Source organism: Plectropomus leopardus, chromosome 11, assembly GCF_008729295.1.
Source record: "Plectropomus leopardus isolate mb chromosome 11, YSFRI_Pleo_2.0, whole genome shotgun sequence".
NCBI classification, from domain to species: domain Eukaryota; kingdom Metazoa; phylum Chordata; class Actinopteri; order Perciformes; family Serranidae; genus Plectropomus; species Plectropomus leopardus.
The window spans coordinates 7,050,275-7,070,001 of record NC_056473.1 but is presented as its reverse complement, the minus strand read 5'-3'; the positions used below and the strand labels follow the sequence as shown (position 1 = coordinate 7,070,001).

Genomic DNA, 19,727 nt, shown 5'->3' with positions numbered 1-19,727 from the left:
GTCTGACGTCACGACGCAGGAGAGAGAGGGGGCGATGAGAGGAAGGTGCAATAAACACACAGGGCGTCTGCGCCTATCTAAGTAGGACAATAAAGTGAAAACGGTATCAATGCTCTAACAATGGATTTGTCGGACATGCTTCTTCTTAAAGTTTTCCTTTTCGTGTACTTGCTAAACTACACTCAAGGTGAGTGGGGCGTTTGCAGAGAAAAGCTTACAAGTTGTGTTGAATCCACGAGAGAGGCAGAAAGGCTGATAGCCCGTTAGCTAACAGAAGGGATCAGCAGGGCCTGCTTGTTATGAAGCGGACTGCACCCTTTTTGCCGTATTACTTCAAGCAAACAAATGACATATCGCATAAAAGCTGACTTGGATTCGCGCATGTGATTGAAATAAACCGATATTGACGTGTTATTTCTGTGTGTTGTCACCGTTTTTATTGTCAGGTTTGGGTCGGTTTTGTTGTTATCGTGCGAATAGCGCCGACAGCCATTGTTATGAGAAGATGGAGATGCCGACTGGGTGAACGGACCGTTAGCTTTGTGCTAGCTAACACTTTAGCTGCTAACATCACGGTTCCTGGCAAAAAAAATACATGTAGCCTCTGCCATTATGTTACCTGCACCGTGTCGGGGTTTAAAATGTATGTGACTGACAAGTTTTAAGGTTTACTTGCATAATTTTGCTCTCTGTGTTGTCACTAGTCAATGCTGTGTCTTGTGCCATTGTCGCTGTTCTCTAATTGAACGCACTGTTATCCGCAAAACTATGGATTCAGTTCTTTGAGGACGATTTGTTGATTTGATTTTTGGGGGAACGAAATTGCTTCTTCGTAAAATGCTGTATTGGCTTGTTATGTATCTAACATTGCATTATGGCACCATATGCCTGCTATGTGCGACCGACGTGCTTTAAAAATTGTAAACCATCAAAATAAAATTAACAACATTGGGCTAAAAATTTGCTTGCAATTTTCAGTCACTTGTAGGGTTCATATTTGTGTTTTTTTGCTATGGGAATATGTCAAACCTGAATCTGGATTCCATGTCAAACTGTCAAAACTGCAGTCACAACTTTTTCACATTACAGGGCCACCTCGTGCTGTAAAATCAGCATAAAAACACGAATTTGATTGTGTATAAAGTCCATACTGTAATCAATGTTATATTTGTAAATTTTTTCAATCATGTGGATGATTTACATTATCACACATATATTACCTTAATTTTTTATCTTTTCTAGGCCTTGGGGATTAAAGATATTTCAGAATAGTCATGGCCTTCACTTCTCATAGTCACCCCTATGAAAAATTCAATGTTAGCACCTGAATATTTCATACTTCACATGAACAGAGAACTAAATGAAGCCTGGTCTACTTAACCCATGTTTCTTTCATAGTTACCCAGAATCCTATAATTTGTGACTCACTAGTCAGGCATAATTACCTGTCAGACAGCACTAATTATACCCTATTTACTGAAAATACATTCTCTTGGTTTCTATGTTAAAGGGCAAAGATCTGATCATACAAACTCGCCAGTATGTTCAGTTTTCTGTCTAAACCTCAAAAACAAGTTAACCGTAAGAAGAACTCAAGTAGCTCACATGAAATTACTGCATGTTTTCTTGAAATGGAGTTTGTCAGACAGCTTTTATAGTGTGAAGCAGTTGGTGAGATGGGTGGGAATCTTTTTCCTTCGAGCCCACCACCCACTCTTCTGGTGGCGAAATAATTATGCTGTGACGCTGGGGGCTGTTGTTAAGCACAGCTCCAAAAACTGGCATCCATTTGGCTTAAGTATATTTAGCTGAATTTTAAAACACAGACCATACTAGTTTGCTGTCCATCATTTTAATAATGCCTGTCAAACATCAACCTGATCATCCATTTTTGGTGGGACCTAAAATTATACTGTGTACCATGAAGAGTTGGCTTGCCTGAAACATAACTTTTTTAGTCTAATGTCACCTTAAAATTACTAAAATTACAGTATCTAATGCTTGAAATATGTTGCCTGTCATAAAAAAATGAGCGTTTCAATTTCTCTGCCATCTGCTAAAAACAGTCGTTGTGACAGACACAGTGTGATACCCCGGCTGTTACAAACTTATGGACTTGGATGTTAGTATTTCTTTTCCTCAACATTTGGCAGTGCACATATTGTCCTTTATTTGTATATTTATACTTCTTTATCATCTTTGATATCATTTCCGTGTAATAAGCTCTCAGGCACATTTATGTACATGTTATTTTTTGGTCCACTTTCGTACAATGCATACATGTACCACCCACCCACCAAAATGAATGACTAATTCACCAAGGATGGCTGTGTTGTCATTTACTTTGGATCTATAGGGATGTAATTTTTTTTATTGAGTGTCACAAGACTTGTGTTTCACTGTTTTTGCTGATAACATGAGTTCCTCTGTTCTCTTCACGCAGGACACTATAGAAATCCCCTGAACAAGTACATCCGTCACTATGAAGGCCTGTCCTACGACACAGAGCTCGTGCACAGCAAACATCAGAGAGCCAAGAGGGCGCTCTCTCATGAAGACAAGTTCCTTCATTTAGATTTTCACGCCCATGGAAGGTTTGTCACTTTTTCCTCATATTAACTGAAAACGAAATTCTGTCTGGCTCTCTGTCTATTTTTGTGTTTCCTCATCAGTCTCTTTATTTACCTATCTGTCTACTTATTTGCAAAACTCGTATGCCTACCTTTTTTATTATTGAAGTGGAAGTCAGCTGTAGTGGAGATTTGCTGCATGATTGACAGTTGTTTACATTTAATGCATAGTGTTTTATGAATTTGTAGTGCTGCTCAGGGACATCACATTGGCTTCTTGGTGAGGATGGATTTAAATTTTAGCCTTGGTTCTTTCTGTGTAGTTTTTCCATTAGCGCTTGAATGATTAATCCAACTGTCAATCGACAGGAAATTAATTAGAACATATTTTGATAAAAAAATTTAATTATTTGAGACATTTTCTAATCAAAACTCACAGGCCTTTTCTGGTCCCAGCTTCAGTCGTAGTGTGGGTTTGTTCTGATTACCTGCCACAGTCTGAATACATGCAGGTCAGGTGAAACAGAAACAGTTTGTGTGTGTAGTTAGCCCTGTGATAGATCAGGTGTTTCTGCACTTGATACCTGAGCAGGAACCCCCTCAAGGTATAGAAGATGGATGGATGGACACATGCAGTCCTTGTCATGGTTCTTCCAGCATTTTGAAGAGGTGGTGTTGTTTGATAGAAAGCGTCCACACTCTCCATGACAAAGTCAAGACCATCTGGCTGGGAGCTTGGCAGAGGCTGTTTATCGTCCTGCCTGTAGCAGGGCCTGCTGTTCCCAAACTCTGGTGCTGCTTAATAGGGAAGAGAACGATAAGAGCTGTGCAAACAAACACACAGAAGGGAGATGTCTGTTCCTTTGAAAAGCAGGAATGTGTCAGCTTCTTTCCTTTTGATTTCATGACAAAGCTAGAGACACAATTCAAATTCTAACATTTAATTTGCAGCGCCCCATCCACCTTCAGCATGCTGGTTTTGTGTATAAACGTTTTCTCATATTGAAATGTACTGCCTTACGTTTCACCCCCGAGGAAGTCATAATAGAAAATAATTGGGGTTCAGTAGATTCTGCACATGTCCAGGATCATATGTATGTGCCATCATGTCAAGTTTGAGCATAATTCTCTGCTCTGCATTTTACAAAGGCCTCCGTTTTCTTGCTCTTAATTCAACTGCTGTGTAACTTACATGCAGTACGAGCACACAATAAGAGCCCTGTGTAGGTGTTAGATGAAACCCAAGGTTTACTATAACATCTTTGTTCCCTGCCATATGTTTGATCAACAAAAAACAGCATTGTTTCAAGATGTCCTAATTTTCTGTTCCCACTCTCACAAGATAAAGACTGCAGTTCCACTTCTGAAACAAAAAAAAAACAGCTTAGATGTTTTCTCTCCAGTGCCCCTCCTTTCACCTTTTCATTTGCATTTTCCCCTTGTCTCGGGTGAATATTGCGTACCTCCCAAAGTGAGGTAAAATTCAGATCCACGCCAAAATCCATAGGCTCACACTCTGTGACATGAATAATATCAGCAGATGGCATCAGAAACAAACTTTGTGCAATACAGATAACACTTTTCTCCCATGCGTGTCTCATCACATTCAAATGTCTTTTGTTTTTCTGTTGCCTGAAGTTCCATTTCTTTGATTACAGGCATTTTAATTTACGAATGAAGAGGGATACAACCTTGTTTGCGCAAGATTTCAAGGTAGACGTTTCAGGGGATGAGATTCCATTTGATACCTCTCATATCTACACAGGAGAAATCTACGGTAACACTGTCCTTTTCATTTTAATATACTTACTAAATGTATTGCTGCAGTGATGCTTGATCTTGCATGACTCCTCTGACACCTATATGCCTGTACTTTGGATTCCTAGGTGAGAAAGGTACTCTGACTCATGGCTCCATCGTGGATGGTAAGTTTGAAGGCTTCATCCAGAGCTACCACGGCACCTACTACGTGGAGCCCACTGAGAGATACCTGGAGGGCAAAAACGTGCCCTTTCACTCTGTCATCTACCACGAAGACGACATACGTGAGTCCCCAGCAGCCAAAGCTACACAAATACTTTGACAAGATGTAATCATCACGCTTATGTAAATGTGTCATCGGGGAGGTGCAAGGTTAGGGCAGCTGAGCTGATGGAGGCAGACTGGTGCGATCGCCCCCCAGGGAGCAGAGAAACCCAGGGTGCTCATTAGCTGAGTAACAAGATCTTTCTCTCAGGCTACTGGCTCATTTTAGCAGTCTTTACAATGTTGGTACTGATAGTGAGCACCAAGCATACTTCACTACACTGGCACCCCCTAATTTCAAATCATCTGTGTACATACAGTATGTGGCTAAGGGGCAAATTAAACAGGAATGTGAGAGGAATCGCTAATGAGAGCGACGAGAAAGTAACAGCTCACATAGCAAAGCTAGGCTCAAGTGGTGTGTAAGTACATCCATTAGCTGATCATGAATAGCGCCAGAAATAGAGGGACTCAGGGGGTTAAGTAGCTAACATTGTCTCCCATAATCCTAACTGTGTTGTGTCTGCTTCTCTCACTCAGACTACCCGCACAAGTACGGCCCAGAGGGAGGCTGCGCTGATAGCTCCGTGTTTGAAAGGATGAGGAAGTTCCAAGCATCGGCCGTAGAGGAACCACCCAAGGTGAACTTCACCACACACCACAGCAAACCCTCACAGTGTCTCTTAAAGGGGTAGTTTGGTTTGGAGCAGTAATAAACATTTTTCTTAGCTAGTCGTAATTACCCATAGATGCCTTTTTTTAGTCTGTGTGCCCTTTGAGGTTATATTGACTGGTAGCATATCTGAGCTCATGGATTTCTACACAGTTTTTTAACAAAGTTCTGTATTTTTTTTTCTGAGTGAATTAGGGATGTGGTTTTCCATTAATGTCCATGAAAGAGTAATTCCCATGGAAATATTATGTGTTTGAAGTCCCAGTGAAATGGCAGCCAAAGCATATTTAGTTCTGTACTGTGACATATTTCCCAGTGAAGTGTAGTATCTGAGTGGTGTATGGTTACAAGGGGGATTTAAATCAGACCCTTTGCATTTGATTGGACTGCTAAAGAGTGGGCAGGCTTGGAGATTTGCGGACTGTCTTGCTGTAAGATCAGGAGGAGGACTTGGCGGAGATGAAAGAATTAGACTTCAGCCACATTGTTTTTAAAACTGAAAACAAAGGTTTTGCCCACTGCTGTCCAAACACACAGATCCCCCTCAGTATTGCTCTGTTAATTAGTAGGCTAGCTCTTACAACCCACAAACGGTGATATGTGGTGAAATATAACTGGTTTGGATGGCTTTTTGCCCAAAGTCTCATTCGGTAAAAACATCTGAGTGCAGGATGAGTCAAACATTTGAAACTGTTTTCCCTGTTATTAGAATGGGATAAATATCGGGGATTTTGATGTAAAAAAAAAAAAAAATTGGATAGTGATTTATTTGAATATATATCTGGCATATAACAAGATGAATTATCAGTTAATGCAGGCACACAAGATTACAACTAGGAAAATGTATTTTTTATTTCAAGGGTACGTTAAAACTATTAAACAGTGATATCATCAATCCTAAACACACAATATTTAACAGGCTTTCATACATAAATGCAATTCATTACAAGAATAATAGCAGTAAAATAATATTGGATCTACTTTTTATATAAAAGCACATTCATTCATTCAACTGTAGGCGCGTTCCCTTAAAGAGGAAGTAAATCTAAAGTTTGACGCAGTCTAATGTCTTAGTAAATTGTGAAATTGTGTAAATGTGTAACATGCAATTTAGTTTGACCAATAAGCCTTCAAGAAGAAGTTTCGCATTTGATGTCTTTTATTTGAGAGCAGCTATTACTGATGTCTTTTGCTTCCATGAATTGAGGAAGGTTAGGTTAATCTCACTGTCCAGTGATCTTTGAAAACCCCTGAACTCGTCCTAACATCTGCATGAAAAAATATTCCGTCCAGTGCATAACAAAAAAATATGATTAGTAATGTTTTTATATATTGATGTTTCTTTCCCATATATGTTTCAAAAACCAAAGCATCCCTTTAACTTGGCATTTAGTATGCTTTTGTTCTTATTATTTCATCCTGTTTTCCTCCACCATGTTCTTGTATGAGACATGCCCATGTTCCCCAGCAACAGTTTTACTCCATGAACATACTGCAGATGAAAAACCACAGCCTAAAAATACCAGACATTACTTATTTAGCCACTGTTTGGTTGAAAATGCTATATATATGTTTTATTTAACTGACTATTTCCTACTCCATCTCCTCACACCAGGAGTTGCACACTGAGGCTGACTCTAATGAACCTGTGCTGCTGAGGAAGAAGAGGATGGCTCAGGTTGAGAAAAACACCTGCCAGCTTTTTATTCAGACTGACCACCTCTTCTTCAAGTATTACAAGACCAGAGAGGCTGTCATTGCTCAGGTAACAGACAGTCACTGTCACACACTGTACGCATGCTACTATGGATCTGTTAGAACTGGATTGGCACAGCCTGTGTGAAGTCTTTTTGTTGATGGAAGGAGACACATTTTTAACGAACAGTAGCATCATATACACGATAAAAGTTAACTTGTATTGGAATAATAACATTCACACATTTGTAATGACGCTGACTGTGGGAAGCCACACTGGAATACTAGCAACTTGATGTGAAGAAAACACAGTAGGGTGCAGGAAACTACACTTCTAGCTGAAGCTTTTTTTGTCTTATTCTTTCAGATCTCCAGTCATGTGAAAGCCATTGATGCTATCTATCAGGGCACAGACTTCATGGGCATCCGCAACATCAGCTTCATGGTGAAAAGGATCAGGGTAAATCTGATTCTAAGTCTTTTATTTATGTTAGATTGGGTCACTTATTCTTCTTCCCTCTGAACTCATCATCATTGTTCTCTTGAGCAGATAAACACCACCAGTGATGAGAGGGACAGGACCAACCCATTCCGCTTTGCCAACATTGGCGTGGAGAAGTTCCTGGAGCTGAACTCAGAGCAGAATCATGACGATTACTGCTTGGCTTATGTTTTCACCGACAGAGACTTTGATGACGGGGTGTTGGGTTTGGCCTGGGTGGGAGCCCCCTCAGGTACTGAAACACATCAGTATTTAGAAACATCATAATTAGTCTTATTTTGAAAGCATTATACAGTGTGTATCTTAAAGGTCCAGTGTGTAGGATTTAGTGATATCTAGCGGTGAGGTTACAGAATGCAACCAACAGACACTTCTCCCCTGTGCCGAGCATTAATGGATGTATAAAGAGAACTGGATACAGCGTTGGAGGCTGTTGATATTGTCCTCAAAGCCCTGCAGTGTTCCTGGGGCCTTGCAAGCACGTAGGAGAGCTGTGGTGGCCAATGCAAAAATTCTAACGGGCCTATCCAGACCCAGTGTTTGGTTTGACCATTTTGGGCTACTGTTAAACAACATGGTGCACTCCGTGGAAGAAGACCTGCTCCATATTTAGATAGAAACAGCTCAGTCTAAGATATTGTAAACACAATAGTTCTTACTTTCAGATATTACACTCTACTTACAACATAGTTATGAATGTTAAATTATTTATCTGCCAATACACTGGACCTTTAATGTATGATATACTCTGCACTGGGTTGCAGACACATTATCATAATTGACTTCCAGTCTTGATTGTACATGAGATTATTCTTTGAAAGCATCCACAGAGTAAGTTAATTATGATTTATGTGGGATGCCAGTGCAGCTGAAACAAGGAGAAGTGTCAGTGGTATTTGGGATTACATGGGGATTTCTTCAGACTGTCATGAGAACTAACTGCAGCTTCAAACATCAACTCCGACAATATGCAGATGTGATGATTCCCAGAGGTTTTCATTATGGCCCTAACTGTATATTGGTGGCACTCTGCGACTGGCAAAATGGTAACTAAGATGTTTTCTGTGCTGCAGTCATTGTTTGAAGTTGTAACCGAAAATATTGCACTGTTGAAGTCTTTAATTTACCATGGGAGGTTATGTGTCTCCTGCTGCCGATGACAAACCATTTGAGTCACACATGTACAGTAAACATGTTGATAAATCACGCTCATTATGTTTTAAAGTAAGGCATTATGTCATCGTGACACAAATCAGGTTCTCCCTCTTTAATGAGTGAAATCTTTCATGTTTTGCAGCTGAGGTTTAGAGGAAGATTTGTTCCAACTTGTGCTTCTCTTTCCCAGGGAGCTCTGGAGGCATCTGTGAAAAAAGCAAGCTGTACTCAGACGGAAAAAAGAAGTCTCTCAACACTGGTATAATCACTGTACAGAACTATGCCTCCCACGTACCTCCAAAAGTCTCCCATATCACTTTTGCACATGAAGTAGGACACAACTTTGGCTCCCCGGTGAGTTGCTTAGATGTGCCACATTTATGCACCGTGAGAAGGAATTTATTCGGCTCGCACACTCTGTCCCTTCTTCTTCCTCTAACCTGCAATTTTTTTTCCTCTTTCTCATTCTTAGCACGACTCTGGATCTGAGTGCACCCCAGGAGAATCCAAGAGCCAAGACAAGAAGGAGAAGGGCAATTATATCATGTATGCAAGAGCTACATCAGGAGACAAGCTCAACAATAATAAGTTCTCCATCTGTAGCGTGCGCAACATCAGCCAGGTGCTGGAGAAGAAGAGAAGCAACTGTTTCGTCGGTAAGTTTTGCTGTTTTCATCTCATCTGATTGTGCTGTCCTTTTACGTTTGAGTGTGGGCGATTTTAACCCCAGTGCCCTAATTACTGGTTTAATTCAGGCAACGAGAGAGGCACCAACATATTGGTTGGTATTTGCCAAGCAATCTTGGCTTTAGTCCAGTGTTATTTTTACTGACTGTATTTGGCATGGTATTCTGCTTTGTGATTTTTTTTTTTTAATTTAGTGTGACACCTGACAGAGGACTCCTGCAGATCCTTGAAAACTCTTAAAAGGTGTCAGATTAATTCATCTAAAAATAAGGCCTTAATTGGTAAAGATAAATATGTCTTAAATCAAATGTTTCCAGCACATAAAAACTGCAAAGAAGTAAGATTTTTATTCATTTATTTACTTATTAATGTAGTTTAAGATTTAACCAACTTCGCTCATTTTCGACTGAAGTCCCTGGGCAGGGACTACACTGTGATGACAACTAAAGCATCACATAAAATACATTAAAACAGGAACAACACTGTACATGTAACAGACAACGTTTCATAAGAGCACAGAAAATATGCTTTATTCATGTTTTTTTCTGATGTTGCATTGTAAAATCTCCAGAATTGAATAAATAAAATAATTGCATAATTTTTACATAACAAGCCCTTTTTTAAAAATAGTTGACTAAATCTTTCCAACAACACTTCTATTTAGTGTCACAGACTCTACTGTCTGCCAGCTAGCTATAACTCTACCCTTAACAACACGGGGAAGTGAGTATTCAACAAAAGATTGGCTATTTAACCAACATTTTTGGGCATGACTACAAGGCAACTATGAGGCTCAATATATTTAATGCAAAATGTTTTTCAAACTCAAATTGTCCTCAACCCTAAGTAAGTAATTGTAAGTAATTCATGTCTTTTTTTCTTCAGTTTTGGCTATTGTGAAATTGGTCTTAAATGTCATTCTGAGTGGCATTAAAAAATGTCTTTAAAGGTCTTAAATCCAACTTTCTTTAAGCTGTAGGAACCCTGTAATAAAACATCCATCAAATTACTAGCATACAAAAACATTTTTTGATGTTTGCTGTTGTTCATGCATATTTGTCTTGGCTGATTTGACTTAGAAAATATTAGTTATTGACGCAGGCTTCCGAAAACTATCTTGTAAACCCGCACTGCATTATGTTTTTGTCATTCTTCAAACAAACTGACAAAGAGTGTTTGTTTGAGTTTAATGTTGCATCGGGCTCTCTCATGGGTCTGTTTCTATTTGAAGACTTTGATTTTGTTTCCCTGTTTAGTGCAGCATCTCAGTCTCTTCAGAACAACGTTTGTTTGCTTTTGTAATGAGACAGTTCTCACAGTAAATGTTCTGAATTTTCAAACACTTCTAGCCCTCAGTACAAGTTTTGGGGAGACCAGACTCAATGTTTATTTTTCTTTCCGAAAACAGAGTCTGGTCAGCCCATCTGTGGTAACGGCCTGGTGGAGCCAGGAGAGGAGTGTGACTGTGGCTACAGTGATCAGTGCAGGGACCAGTGCTGCTATGACGCCAACCAGGCGGACAACAAGAAGTGCAAATTAAAGCCAAACAAAGTCTGCAGGTAGATGTTGATGTTATTTTTGTTTGTTGACCATTTTTGATGTTTCATAAAAAAAAAAAAATGTCAGCTGATTTGGGAAAGTTCTTAACCATAAACGTCTTTCCCATCAGTCCCAGCCAGGGCCCTTGTTGTACTGCAGAGTGCTCCTACAAGGGTCGTAATGAGAAGTGCAGAGAGGAGTCAGAGTGTGCTCACCAGGGCATGTGTAACGGAGTCAGTGCCCAGTGCCCCACATCTGAGCCCAAGGCCAACTTCACCGCCTGCCACGGAGAGACTCAAGTCTGTCTCAACGGGGTAAGTGGCTGAAGACGACACCTGGAAGAACTGGTCGTTATAGCAACTTTATATTCATACCAGTCAGTGTCTAATCTCGCGTGTCCTCATGCCTCTCCCCCGCAGGGCTGCTCCGGCTCCATCTGTGAGAAGTACGGTCTTGAGGCATGCACCTGTGCCAGCCAAGATGGCAAAGACGAGACTGAGCTTTGCCACGTGTGCTGCATGGAGAAGAGTGAGTCACTTACCTTTTTTTATTCAACCTTAATAACTGGGGTTTTTTATTTTATTTAGATTTTGTCTTTTTTCATATGAGTTGTGTTGACTGTCTGTGATTCATCTCCACAGTGAGTCCCAACACGTGCAGCAGCACAGGGTCAGAGCGTCTGGCTCGTTTCTTCAATAAGAAAGTGACCACGCTGCCAGCCGGCTCCCCGTGCAATGACTTCAAGGGCTACTGCGACGTGTTCATGAAGTGCCGTCTGGTGGATGCAGACGGACCGCTGGCCAGGCTGAAGAAGGCCATCTTCAACCCAGAGCTCTATGAAAACATCGCAGAGTGGATTGTGGTACGTATTAAGTCCTTGACTCTGACTGGATGATTAGTTAATATTATGAGGTGTTTTTGCAATGACTGTGCTTGATTTGCGCTTCATTCTTATTCCCCAGGCACACTGGTGGGCAGTGTTATTGATGGGCATTGCCCTCATCATGCTCATGGCTGGCTTCATTAAGATCTGTAGTGTGCATACACCGAGCAGTAACCCCAAACTCCCCCCTCCCAAACCACTTCCAGGTGAGTACACAGATTTGCAAAGTAAATCACATCTGAGAAAATGTGCTGTTTCACTGGCAAATGATGTGTTTAAAGTCATGTGTGTGAACAGTTAAGCCGTTCACCTGGATGTACCACCTGCTGCTCCAACGCACTGAAACATGTTCATTTGTAGTTGCAGGGTTGTTGCATCGAAGATGTTCGGTAAATATAAAATCATGGTTATTTGATCCATTAAACCACATGCATAGACAGAAAAAAAAAGAAGGTATGTGTTACACAATGTCAACATGCCTGAATAAACAAAATAAAAAGCATGATTACAGGTATGTTAATCAGGTTTACACTAAATATTGAAGTGACTGTAGCAGGTGTTTTTCATTGTCAGGTAATCTTACATTAACAATGGTCACACTGTGTTAAACGCTTTCTGCTGTTATAGGCTTCATCTGTCAGCATTGAGCTTAATCCTTTAATTACAACTCAAATTATACTACAGGACAAAGTGAAACTGACATGTTTGCTCATGTTGAAAGGCAGCGTTGTGACCAAAATGAAAAGTCTTTTAATGCCTCACTGTGTGCTGCGTTAACCTCACACCCACACATGAATGTGAACAGTGTGATATGATTGATTTATTGCTATATATCTTTTTCTGTAGTTCTTTCTTTTTTTCCATATGAGTCTTTTCCTTTTTCTAAGGGTTGGTATGAATGGCACTAAATGAACAGGCCTTGAGTCTCAGGAGTTTGGGAGTTTAGTAACATCTTATTTAATGTCATATTGGTAAATGTGTGAAAATCTCGGGCCGTCCCCAGAGAAACATGACAAGTGTGAGAGAAATCTTTGGTCATCAAACATAAACAGTGGTCCTGAGTCGCAGTGTGAAACAACTTTACCGGCCAATTTAGAGCTTTAGCAAACAAAATGACTGCGTCAAACCTCTGACAGTGTCAGATATGAAGGACCAAAACCCCACAGTGTTTACATTTACATGCATACAAGAATCCAGTTTTTGCCCTTATTCCTAAAAAGAAACAATAATCTTCCCACTAAGCTGTTAAGAAATTAATATTCGACGAATATTCCCATTTACATGCAGCTGCGCATACTCTAATTAACGCGCTCTAACATGTCAGTTATCTGAAGCCAATTGGGCTATTTTTCTATTTTTTTCGTCTTTGCATCAAAATAGTATTTTTTCCAAAGTTTTCCACTAGTGGCAGACTTGTTCGGCTACCTTCTAGAAAAGGAGGTTTGTGCATATAAAAAAATCAGTTGATATCCAAATCAAGTTTGAATGCAGAAGTGTTTTTCCTTCTGACCAGAAATGCGGGCTTTTGTTTTGGGTATGCATTTCTACACCACAGCCATGCAAACAGCTGGCTTGTTAGTTTTACAGTGTATCCATGACAACACACCAAGCTGACAGTAAACAGACAAGAGGTCGTGTGACGCAAACTGCCAAAGAACACTCATACTACTTGAATAACACCTGCACATCCCTCATGTCTGAATTTTTACATTTAGGAAAGGCCTTAATTGAGACTATGACCTGTATCAGAATAATGTCATCTTTGGAACAATAGAGAAATATTAGCGTACATGTAGACGTCACCTTGACTGAACCTTATTTATAAACCAATCATTCTGCAGAATTGCATTTCACATCATCTTTCCATGAGGGTCTGCACTCTTCCTCCTCTTCTTTAGAGGTTTTTCAGTGCAAAGTGGCAGCACCATCAGAGAGCGGTGCAGAGGGATGATGCAAGTCGATGATGTGTGTGCTTGAAACTCTTTTTTTGTTGTTGTTGTTGTTGTAGCACTACAATTCCCCGTGCTCTCGTCACATCATCTGACATTCCTCCAAATTGATATGGTACAGACTGACAGACTGCGACAAAGATTTTATTAGAGCCATCTCTCACAGTGTGGCACGCAATGAACTCGCAAGATTGCTGTTATTGCAGTGGAGGCATCAGTGGCAGAGTGTCCGGAGGTGCAATTTTGTTAAGAGTAAACCCACAGTCTGTCTTTGAACAAGCTCAAATAACTGCCCTTCTCCTCGCAGGCACTTTGAAGAGGCGGCGAGCGCAGCAGCATGCTAACTCCCAGGTGCAGCACCAGTCCCAGCACCCGCACGCCCACCAGCACGGACACGGTGGACACGGCGGACACGGCGGGCACGGCGGCCAGCGGCAACCCCAGAGGCAGCCTCAGCGGCAGGCGCAGCCCCAGAGGCACCACCGTCAGCCCAGAGAGAACTATCAGATGGGCCAGATGAGACGCTGAGACCCCGCATCCCGCCCCCCTCCCCCCAATGCCTTGGCTCCTCCTTGTGCCTACAGTGGGAAACAAAAGCGTCACTCCATCCAAAGAAAAGCCTGACATGGTTGTTAGTCATCATCATATCCTCCATTTACAGACAAAACAGACACATGAAAAAGAGAAAACACTATCTAGCAACTCGATTGGCTCTTTGTGGAGTGGACTCGACCATCAGCCATTTCCAATGCAGTGCGATCTAGCATCTTTTTCCACCATCTTTTTTTTTCTTTTCAAAGGAGTGCCAAGGAGTTAAGGAATCATGTGTAGCTTTAGTACATTCTGTGATGTGTTTTTTTTTTTTTTTTTTTTTTTTTTGTTCTATTGCAACGTCTTCTTGAGTGACACGCCCGTGGCTGCTGGTGAATTGTTCCGTGATTTTTTTTTTCTTTTCTTTCGCCATCCTAGCCAGGAATGAGAGACACTCAGTGGGGATTTGCGGCACTTTTTTGTGTTTTACACATGTCAAACGGCAAAAGACACAGGCTCCGGTCTCTCGTGCAGACAGTCTTTCTGCATGTGACTGTACATATTTAGTGTATCATAAGTGAAAACAAACTATTTCTTCTACTGTAAATGTGTAATTCTTCACTTTTTTTCTTTTATTTTTTCGGTTAGTGCTCTCAGGACTCTTAACACATAACTGAAGGAATGATGGTTGTGATGAGTTCCTTGGACGCTGCTGTTGAGGATTTGGCGCCATCAAGTTCTCGTCGCGGTCGTCCAATCAGGTGGATCTCTTTCACTTTCGTTAGATAGCTAGATTTGAACAAGGTCACCATATCCCACTTTTCAGGCCTTCTTTGTTCAAGGTCCCCTTTTTTCATCTTTTTTGTTTTTGTTTTTAATTGTCCTGCTAACATCATGTTTTGCTCATGTTGTGTAACAAGCTAGATGAGGTGAAGAGTCGTGGGAACAGAAAGGGAAGATCACCTGGTTTGATACACCTTTTATTGTCTTTACCGATTCTTTTTTTTTTTGATAATGAAGAATGAATAACCACTAACTGAAGCTGGCGATGATTCTACCTGTTCACATATGAAGACGAGGGAAAGTGAAGGCTGCTGTGGCTTAGTTTAGAAAGTGAGAGTGTATCATGTTACAGTTAGTTTACATGAGTGTGGAAATAAATTTAAAAACGACTCCAGTGTGGATGTAAAAAAAAAAACAAACAAAAAAAAAGTGTAAGATTAAATCGTTCTATTATTCTTCAGATAGCGAATCTAAGAACTTTTTCAATGTGGGCATGCAGACACATTTATTAAATGTGACTATTAATTGACCAAGGTCTGTAATATTTGTATGTCACGCAACACTATTTTACTTTGACAGCTATTAATGTTAGTCTTAACACAAGTGGAAGGAGCAGCGGTATTGTCACACTATTCACACGACTCCTCAGTGTGTTCACCGGTTTCGCAAGAGACGAGCTGCTGTTTTTATTTTTTTAAAAACTCACCTGCAGTTATCTCCCGGTCAAATCTCATCATTGACCGAATCCCCTCAAGAGCTCATGAGTGCAGGCGGTGTGCCATACAACTTTATACACTTTTTCTGAAGTTTTCTGAGCCACTTTAAACAGAAGAAATGAAGGAGATGTGATTGTTTTTGGGGTGATTGTTTGACCTCAGGTGTTTTCTTCCTCCCCTGGCTGCAGCATAGCATGAGGGGTATTTTGGAAAATTACAACACTAAGAAGAGGATTTAATAATATGGTGCAAAATCCTTTTTTTTTTCTTTTTTTTTTTTTTCACTGTGCAGACATTTTACCCACAGATCAGATTTGGCGAGTGGGTAAAAAGTTTGGCATTGACAAAAAAAAAAAAAAAATTAAAAAGGGGGGAATTCTGTATGATATAGTCCGCGAAAGATGTTTTGTGCTCTGACTTTTTTTAAATTCTGGTATAATTATTTTTAAACGCATGCAACACTAATCACAACTAATATCTGTACAACACTGACCGTCATCGTAATCGCACATGCGCTCTGGAGGGGACTTAAAAAAAACACAACGTGTCTCACAGCTCATAGTTTATTTCACATGGCAGATGAATCAGGCGGGTCGGCAGTTGCTACAACTTCTCATGTCTGTACAAAAATGGAGCTCTTTTTAAATTTCGTCCTCTAGGCTGGATCGCGCCTGTTACGCCTGGAGAGAATTTACATGTAAACTTGTACAGTACTTCGAAAAATTTGCATTTCATTTGAAAATGAAAAATTACATTTTGATACATCAGTTTCATTTTTTGTATTCTAATTCCAGAGTAAGTTGTTCAAAGATGTTCATATGTGACAAACTTTCCTCTCCTCTAAGTTATTTATGTTCTTATATGTGCTAGTTGAACTGGAGTTTGCTTATGCTTATGCTTTTTCTCCGCCATCATCAATGGTTAAAAACAATTCAGGGTGATGGAGTTAATGTTACATTCTCATTTTTGTCTTCGTTCTCCTGTGGCATGGTTTGGGTAGAAGAGCAGAAGAATAATGCCTGTAAATTTACTTTCTTTTTAATTTCGTAGTCTTGGTAAAGTTTTTAGATAAACGTGCACTGAAAATGTCCAAATTGAGTTGAAATGTTGTAGGTGATGTAGGCCGAAAGAACACAAGATTAAAAAGTAATACTACTGTCTGATTTTAATGTTCACTGTGTTTTATACAGTATCGGAAATTTTTGTTCACTTTGAACATTTTTACTAAAAAAAAAAAATTTCAAATTGTATTGTGCAAAGAGATGTAATTTTTGGAGTACTTGAAATGCATTAATTAAAAGACTCGTTCAAAATAAAATAGACCCCTGTTTACTGTCTGTAATGTGTGCTCTCTTTTTCTCTCCGTCTGCTGCAGTCTGTCTGCAGCACAGAGGTTCAGTGGGGAGGAAGTTTACATGTGGAGATCAGTTTACTCATCAAGTACTCAGCCTGTGTAACAGTCGTGAAATGTCAGCAGTTTAAGATCAGCATTGAGACTTAAAAATTTCTGACACAAAGACAGCTAAACAAACTGCTCAATCAGTCAAACTTTATCTGTGTCGCACTTGTCATACACGTCAGTGCAGTTCAAAGTGCCTCACAGATGACTGACAAGTTTAGAAAAACAACAAAAAAGACAACTTGAAACCAATGCATGCTAGAAAATAAAGATGATTTTTGTTTTTTTAAACAAGTAATTAAATAGATTTAAAGCCTATAATAACAGTAATAGTAGTAGATTGAAAAGCTACAATAATACAAAGGGATAAAAAAAAAAGTAACAATTTAATATTTAAAAATTCAATAATTTACTTGGTGAAATACACAAACAAATGTCAAATAGTGACTTTACAGATACAATAATGATAAGAACAGGAAATATTTCTTGGGACAGACAAATAAAAGGTGATGGACAGAACTTCTCGTGACTGTATCTTATAGATATAGAACATAATAAAAAAAAGATGAAATAATAAGATCTTGTAGTAGTAGTTAAATTTGGGATGCATGTTTATTGTATTATTTTGTAAGTATAAAAGGGAAAAACTATATCAAAATTTATACATATTTTTTAGAAGAAAAAGGCAGATTGGTGGAAACATTAAGGAAGGAATAAAAAAGGATCAAATAGACATATAATTTTATATTTAGATGTGTCTAATATTTTAGTGTGAAGGGTCCTGGCAGGGGTACATACCTACAACTTGTTTTGGTAGCATCAGTGTATGAATGCATGTGGCAGACGATCTTTTTGCAAAAAAACAAACAAAAGGCATCGAAAGATATTAATCCAAAAGCATAGCATCCTATGTGTTTGATGTTCTTTTACCCTTTAAATTCTGCATAATAAAGTATTTATTTATTTATTTACCTTTATTTGTTATAGAGGGACAATGTACATTAATGAACATTCCAAAAATAAAATGTAACCCAATTGTAGCCAAAAGGCTAATTCCCATTGGCAGATGTTTTCTTATTAATCTGCCTCTTCATCTGTATCTGAATTTATCATTTGAACGCTTCCGTAGTGTGAAGTTCCTTTAAAGGAATCGTGCTCACACAGCTGAATGCAGTGGAGGGGCGTCCACAGCAGAGGGAGCAGCTGCTGTGGGTGTAGTGTTGGAGCCAGAGGTTTTGGTAAGCGGCCTGTGGGTCACCACCAACATCAGCACCACAAAGCCACATTCAACATCTCATCCTCCTTTGTTTCCATTGAAGAGAACTTCAGCATCATTGACAACTTGAGCTGAGAAACTCCAGATACTGTGTGGGCTCAGCATTGCTCTGTTTCTGTTAGTAAAGTGGGCAGAAGGAGCCCATGCAGCTGCTGGCACACTTTTCTTTAAACACAAGTAGCAGTTTATTCACAGCCCATTTGTTTGTTACACACTTTGTTTACTCATTGTCTGAACTTATTGATGACCTTTTCCTCATGAATGTGTTCGATGATGTAACATCCACAGGAAAGTGTACGCCAAATCCTGGAAGCGCGCATTTGCACATGCAACGGAATGTGGCCTGCTATTGATTTTCAATGCACATCCTCAGCTGCACTCGCTGGTTGTGACATGAACGAGCACAGTCACCCACAACAAAGTTGAAGCTCAATATTTTCAAAAAATGCAGGCGAGCTGTTCTGTAGGAGGTTTACATTATCACCGAAACTGTGAGCTCTCTTTAAGCTGACTTCACTCTGTGCCTTTAACCCTTTGAATCCCGGATCAACGTCACTTTTCTTGTGCTGTCTCATAACGCCTGTCACAAGTATTTCAACCATTGAACCCAGAGCAAATTGTTGAGATTTCTTTCAGAAACACAAGAAGCAAAGGAACAAATAAGCAAATTAGGAACTTGGTAAGAAATGTTCAACAAATTGCAAGAAATTAGTAAATTCAGGATTTTTTTTTTTTTTTTAAATTAGGGGAAAATGTTTGGAGAAAAAAGCTAGGGGAAACTATATTTATAGCTAATTATAATTACATTTTTAGAATTATGTTACAAAATTATTATAATATTTAAGGTCCCTAAGTAATTTTCTTTTTAAATTTTTTTCCTCTTTTTTTTAAAAAAAAAAAAAACAACTAGTTTTCACAATGTACTTTTACTCATGTCTTGCTAATTTGTGTGTAATTTCTGTTTTTCCCCATGTATCTGAAAGAAATTAAGCCAGTTCCTTTAGGTTCCAAAGGTTTAAAAAAGCAGCTCCAGCAGAGAGGACAATGTTTGTGATCAATATTCTACATTTAGAGTTTCAGCTCTGTGCGAGGAGCTGACGTCACAGCCGACAGGCGAGCAGCACCTTTTGTCTCTCCTTGCAGTGACAAAGCATGATTGTGAAAGTGGCCTGCAGAGTGTCACACAGACTGAGCTGAGTGGCAGCTGACACTGCCTCCAGTGAGCAGCTGACCAGTTCATTGTCCTGTATCAGATAATGCTCTTTAGATTTTCATGGCATAGATTCAGTCACATTATATGTCTCATGAAAACAGTAAATGCTGAAACAATGTGAGCAATTGTTG

The 19,727-nt window shown here is 39.6% G+C and overlaps 1 protein-coding gene across 1 annotated transcript; it reads left to right on the top strand.

The window, feature by feature from the left end:
• The first annotated feature begins 46 nt into the window (after positions 1–46).
• LOC121950293 (disintegrin and metalloproteinase domain-containing protein 10-like) lies at positions 47–16,178 on the top strand. The gene is made up of 16 exons (XM_042496238.1): positions 47–187; positions 2,444–2,594; positions 4,229–4,347; positions 4,457–4,615; positions 5,136–5,236; positions 6,884–7,033; positions 7,331–7,423; positions 7,514–7,697; positions 8,811–8,974; positions 9,093–9,276; positions 10,716–10,866; positions 10,977–11,160; positions 11,266–11,374; positions 11,488–11,708; positions 11,809–11,935; positions 13,986–16,178. The coding sequence occupies exons 1-16, from the start codon at positions 121–123 to the stop codon at positions 14,204–14,206; spliced, it is 2,385 nt and encodes a 794-aa protein (XP_042352172.1). The 5' UTR covers positions 47–120; the 3' UTR covers positions 14,207–16,178.
• Positions 16,179–19,727: the final 3,549 nt, after the last annotated feature.

What these genes read in the sequence shown, in the direction of transcription:
- LOC121950293 (XM_042496238.1), top strand. Translation starts at nt 121, where the DNA reads ATGGATTTGTCGGACATGCTTCTTCTTAAAGTTTTCCTTTTCGTGTAC. An exon ending in GAGAAGCAACTGTTTCGTCG is followed by an intron (nt 9,277 to 10,715) that starts GTAAGTTTTGCT and finishes TTCCGAAAACAG; the next exon opens with AGTCTGGTCAGCCCATCTGT. An exon ending in AAGCCAAACAAAGTCTGCAG is followed by an intron (nt 10,867 to 10,976) that starts GTAGATGTTGAT and finishes CTTTCCCATCAG; the next exon opens with TCCCAGCCAGGGCCCTTGTT.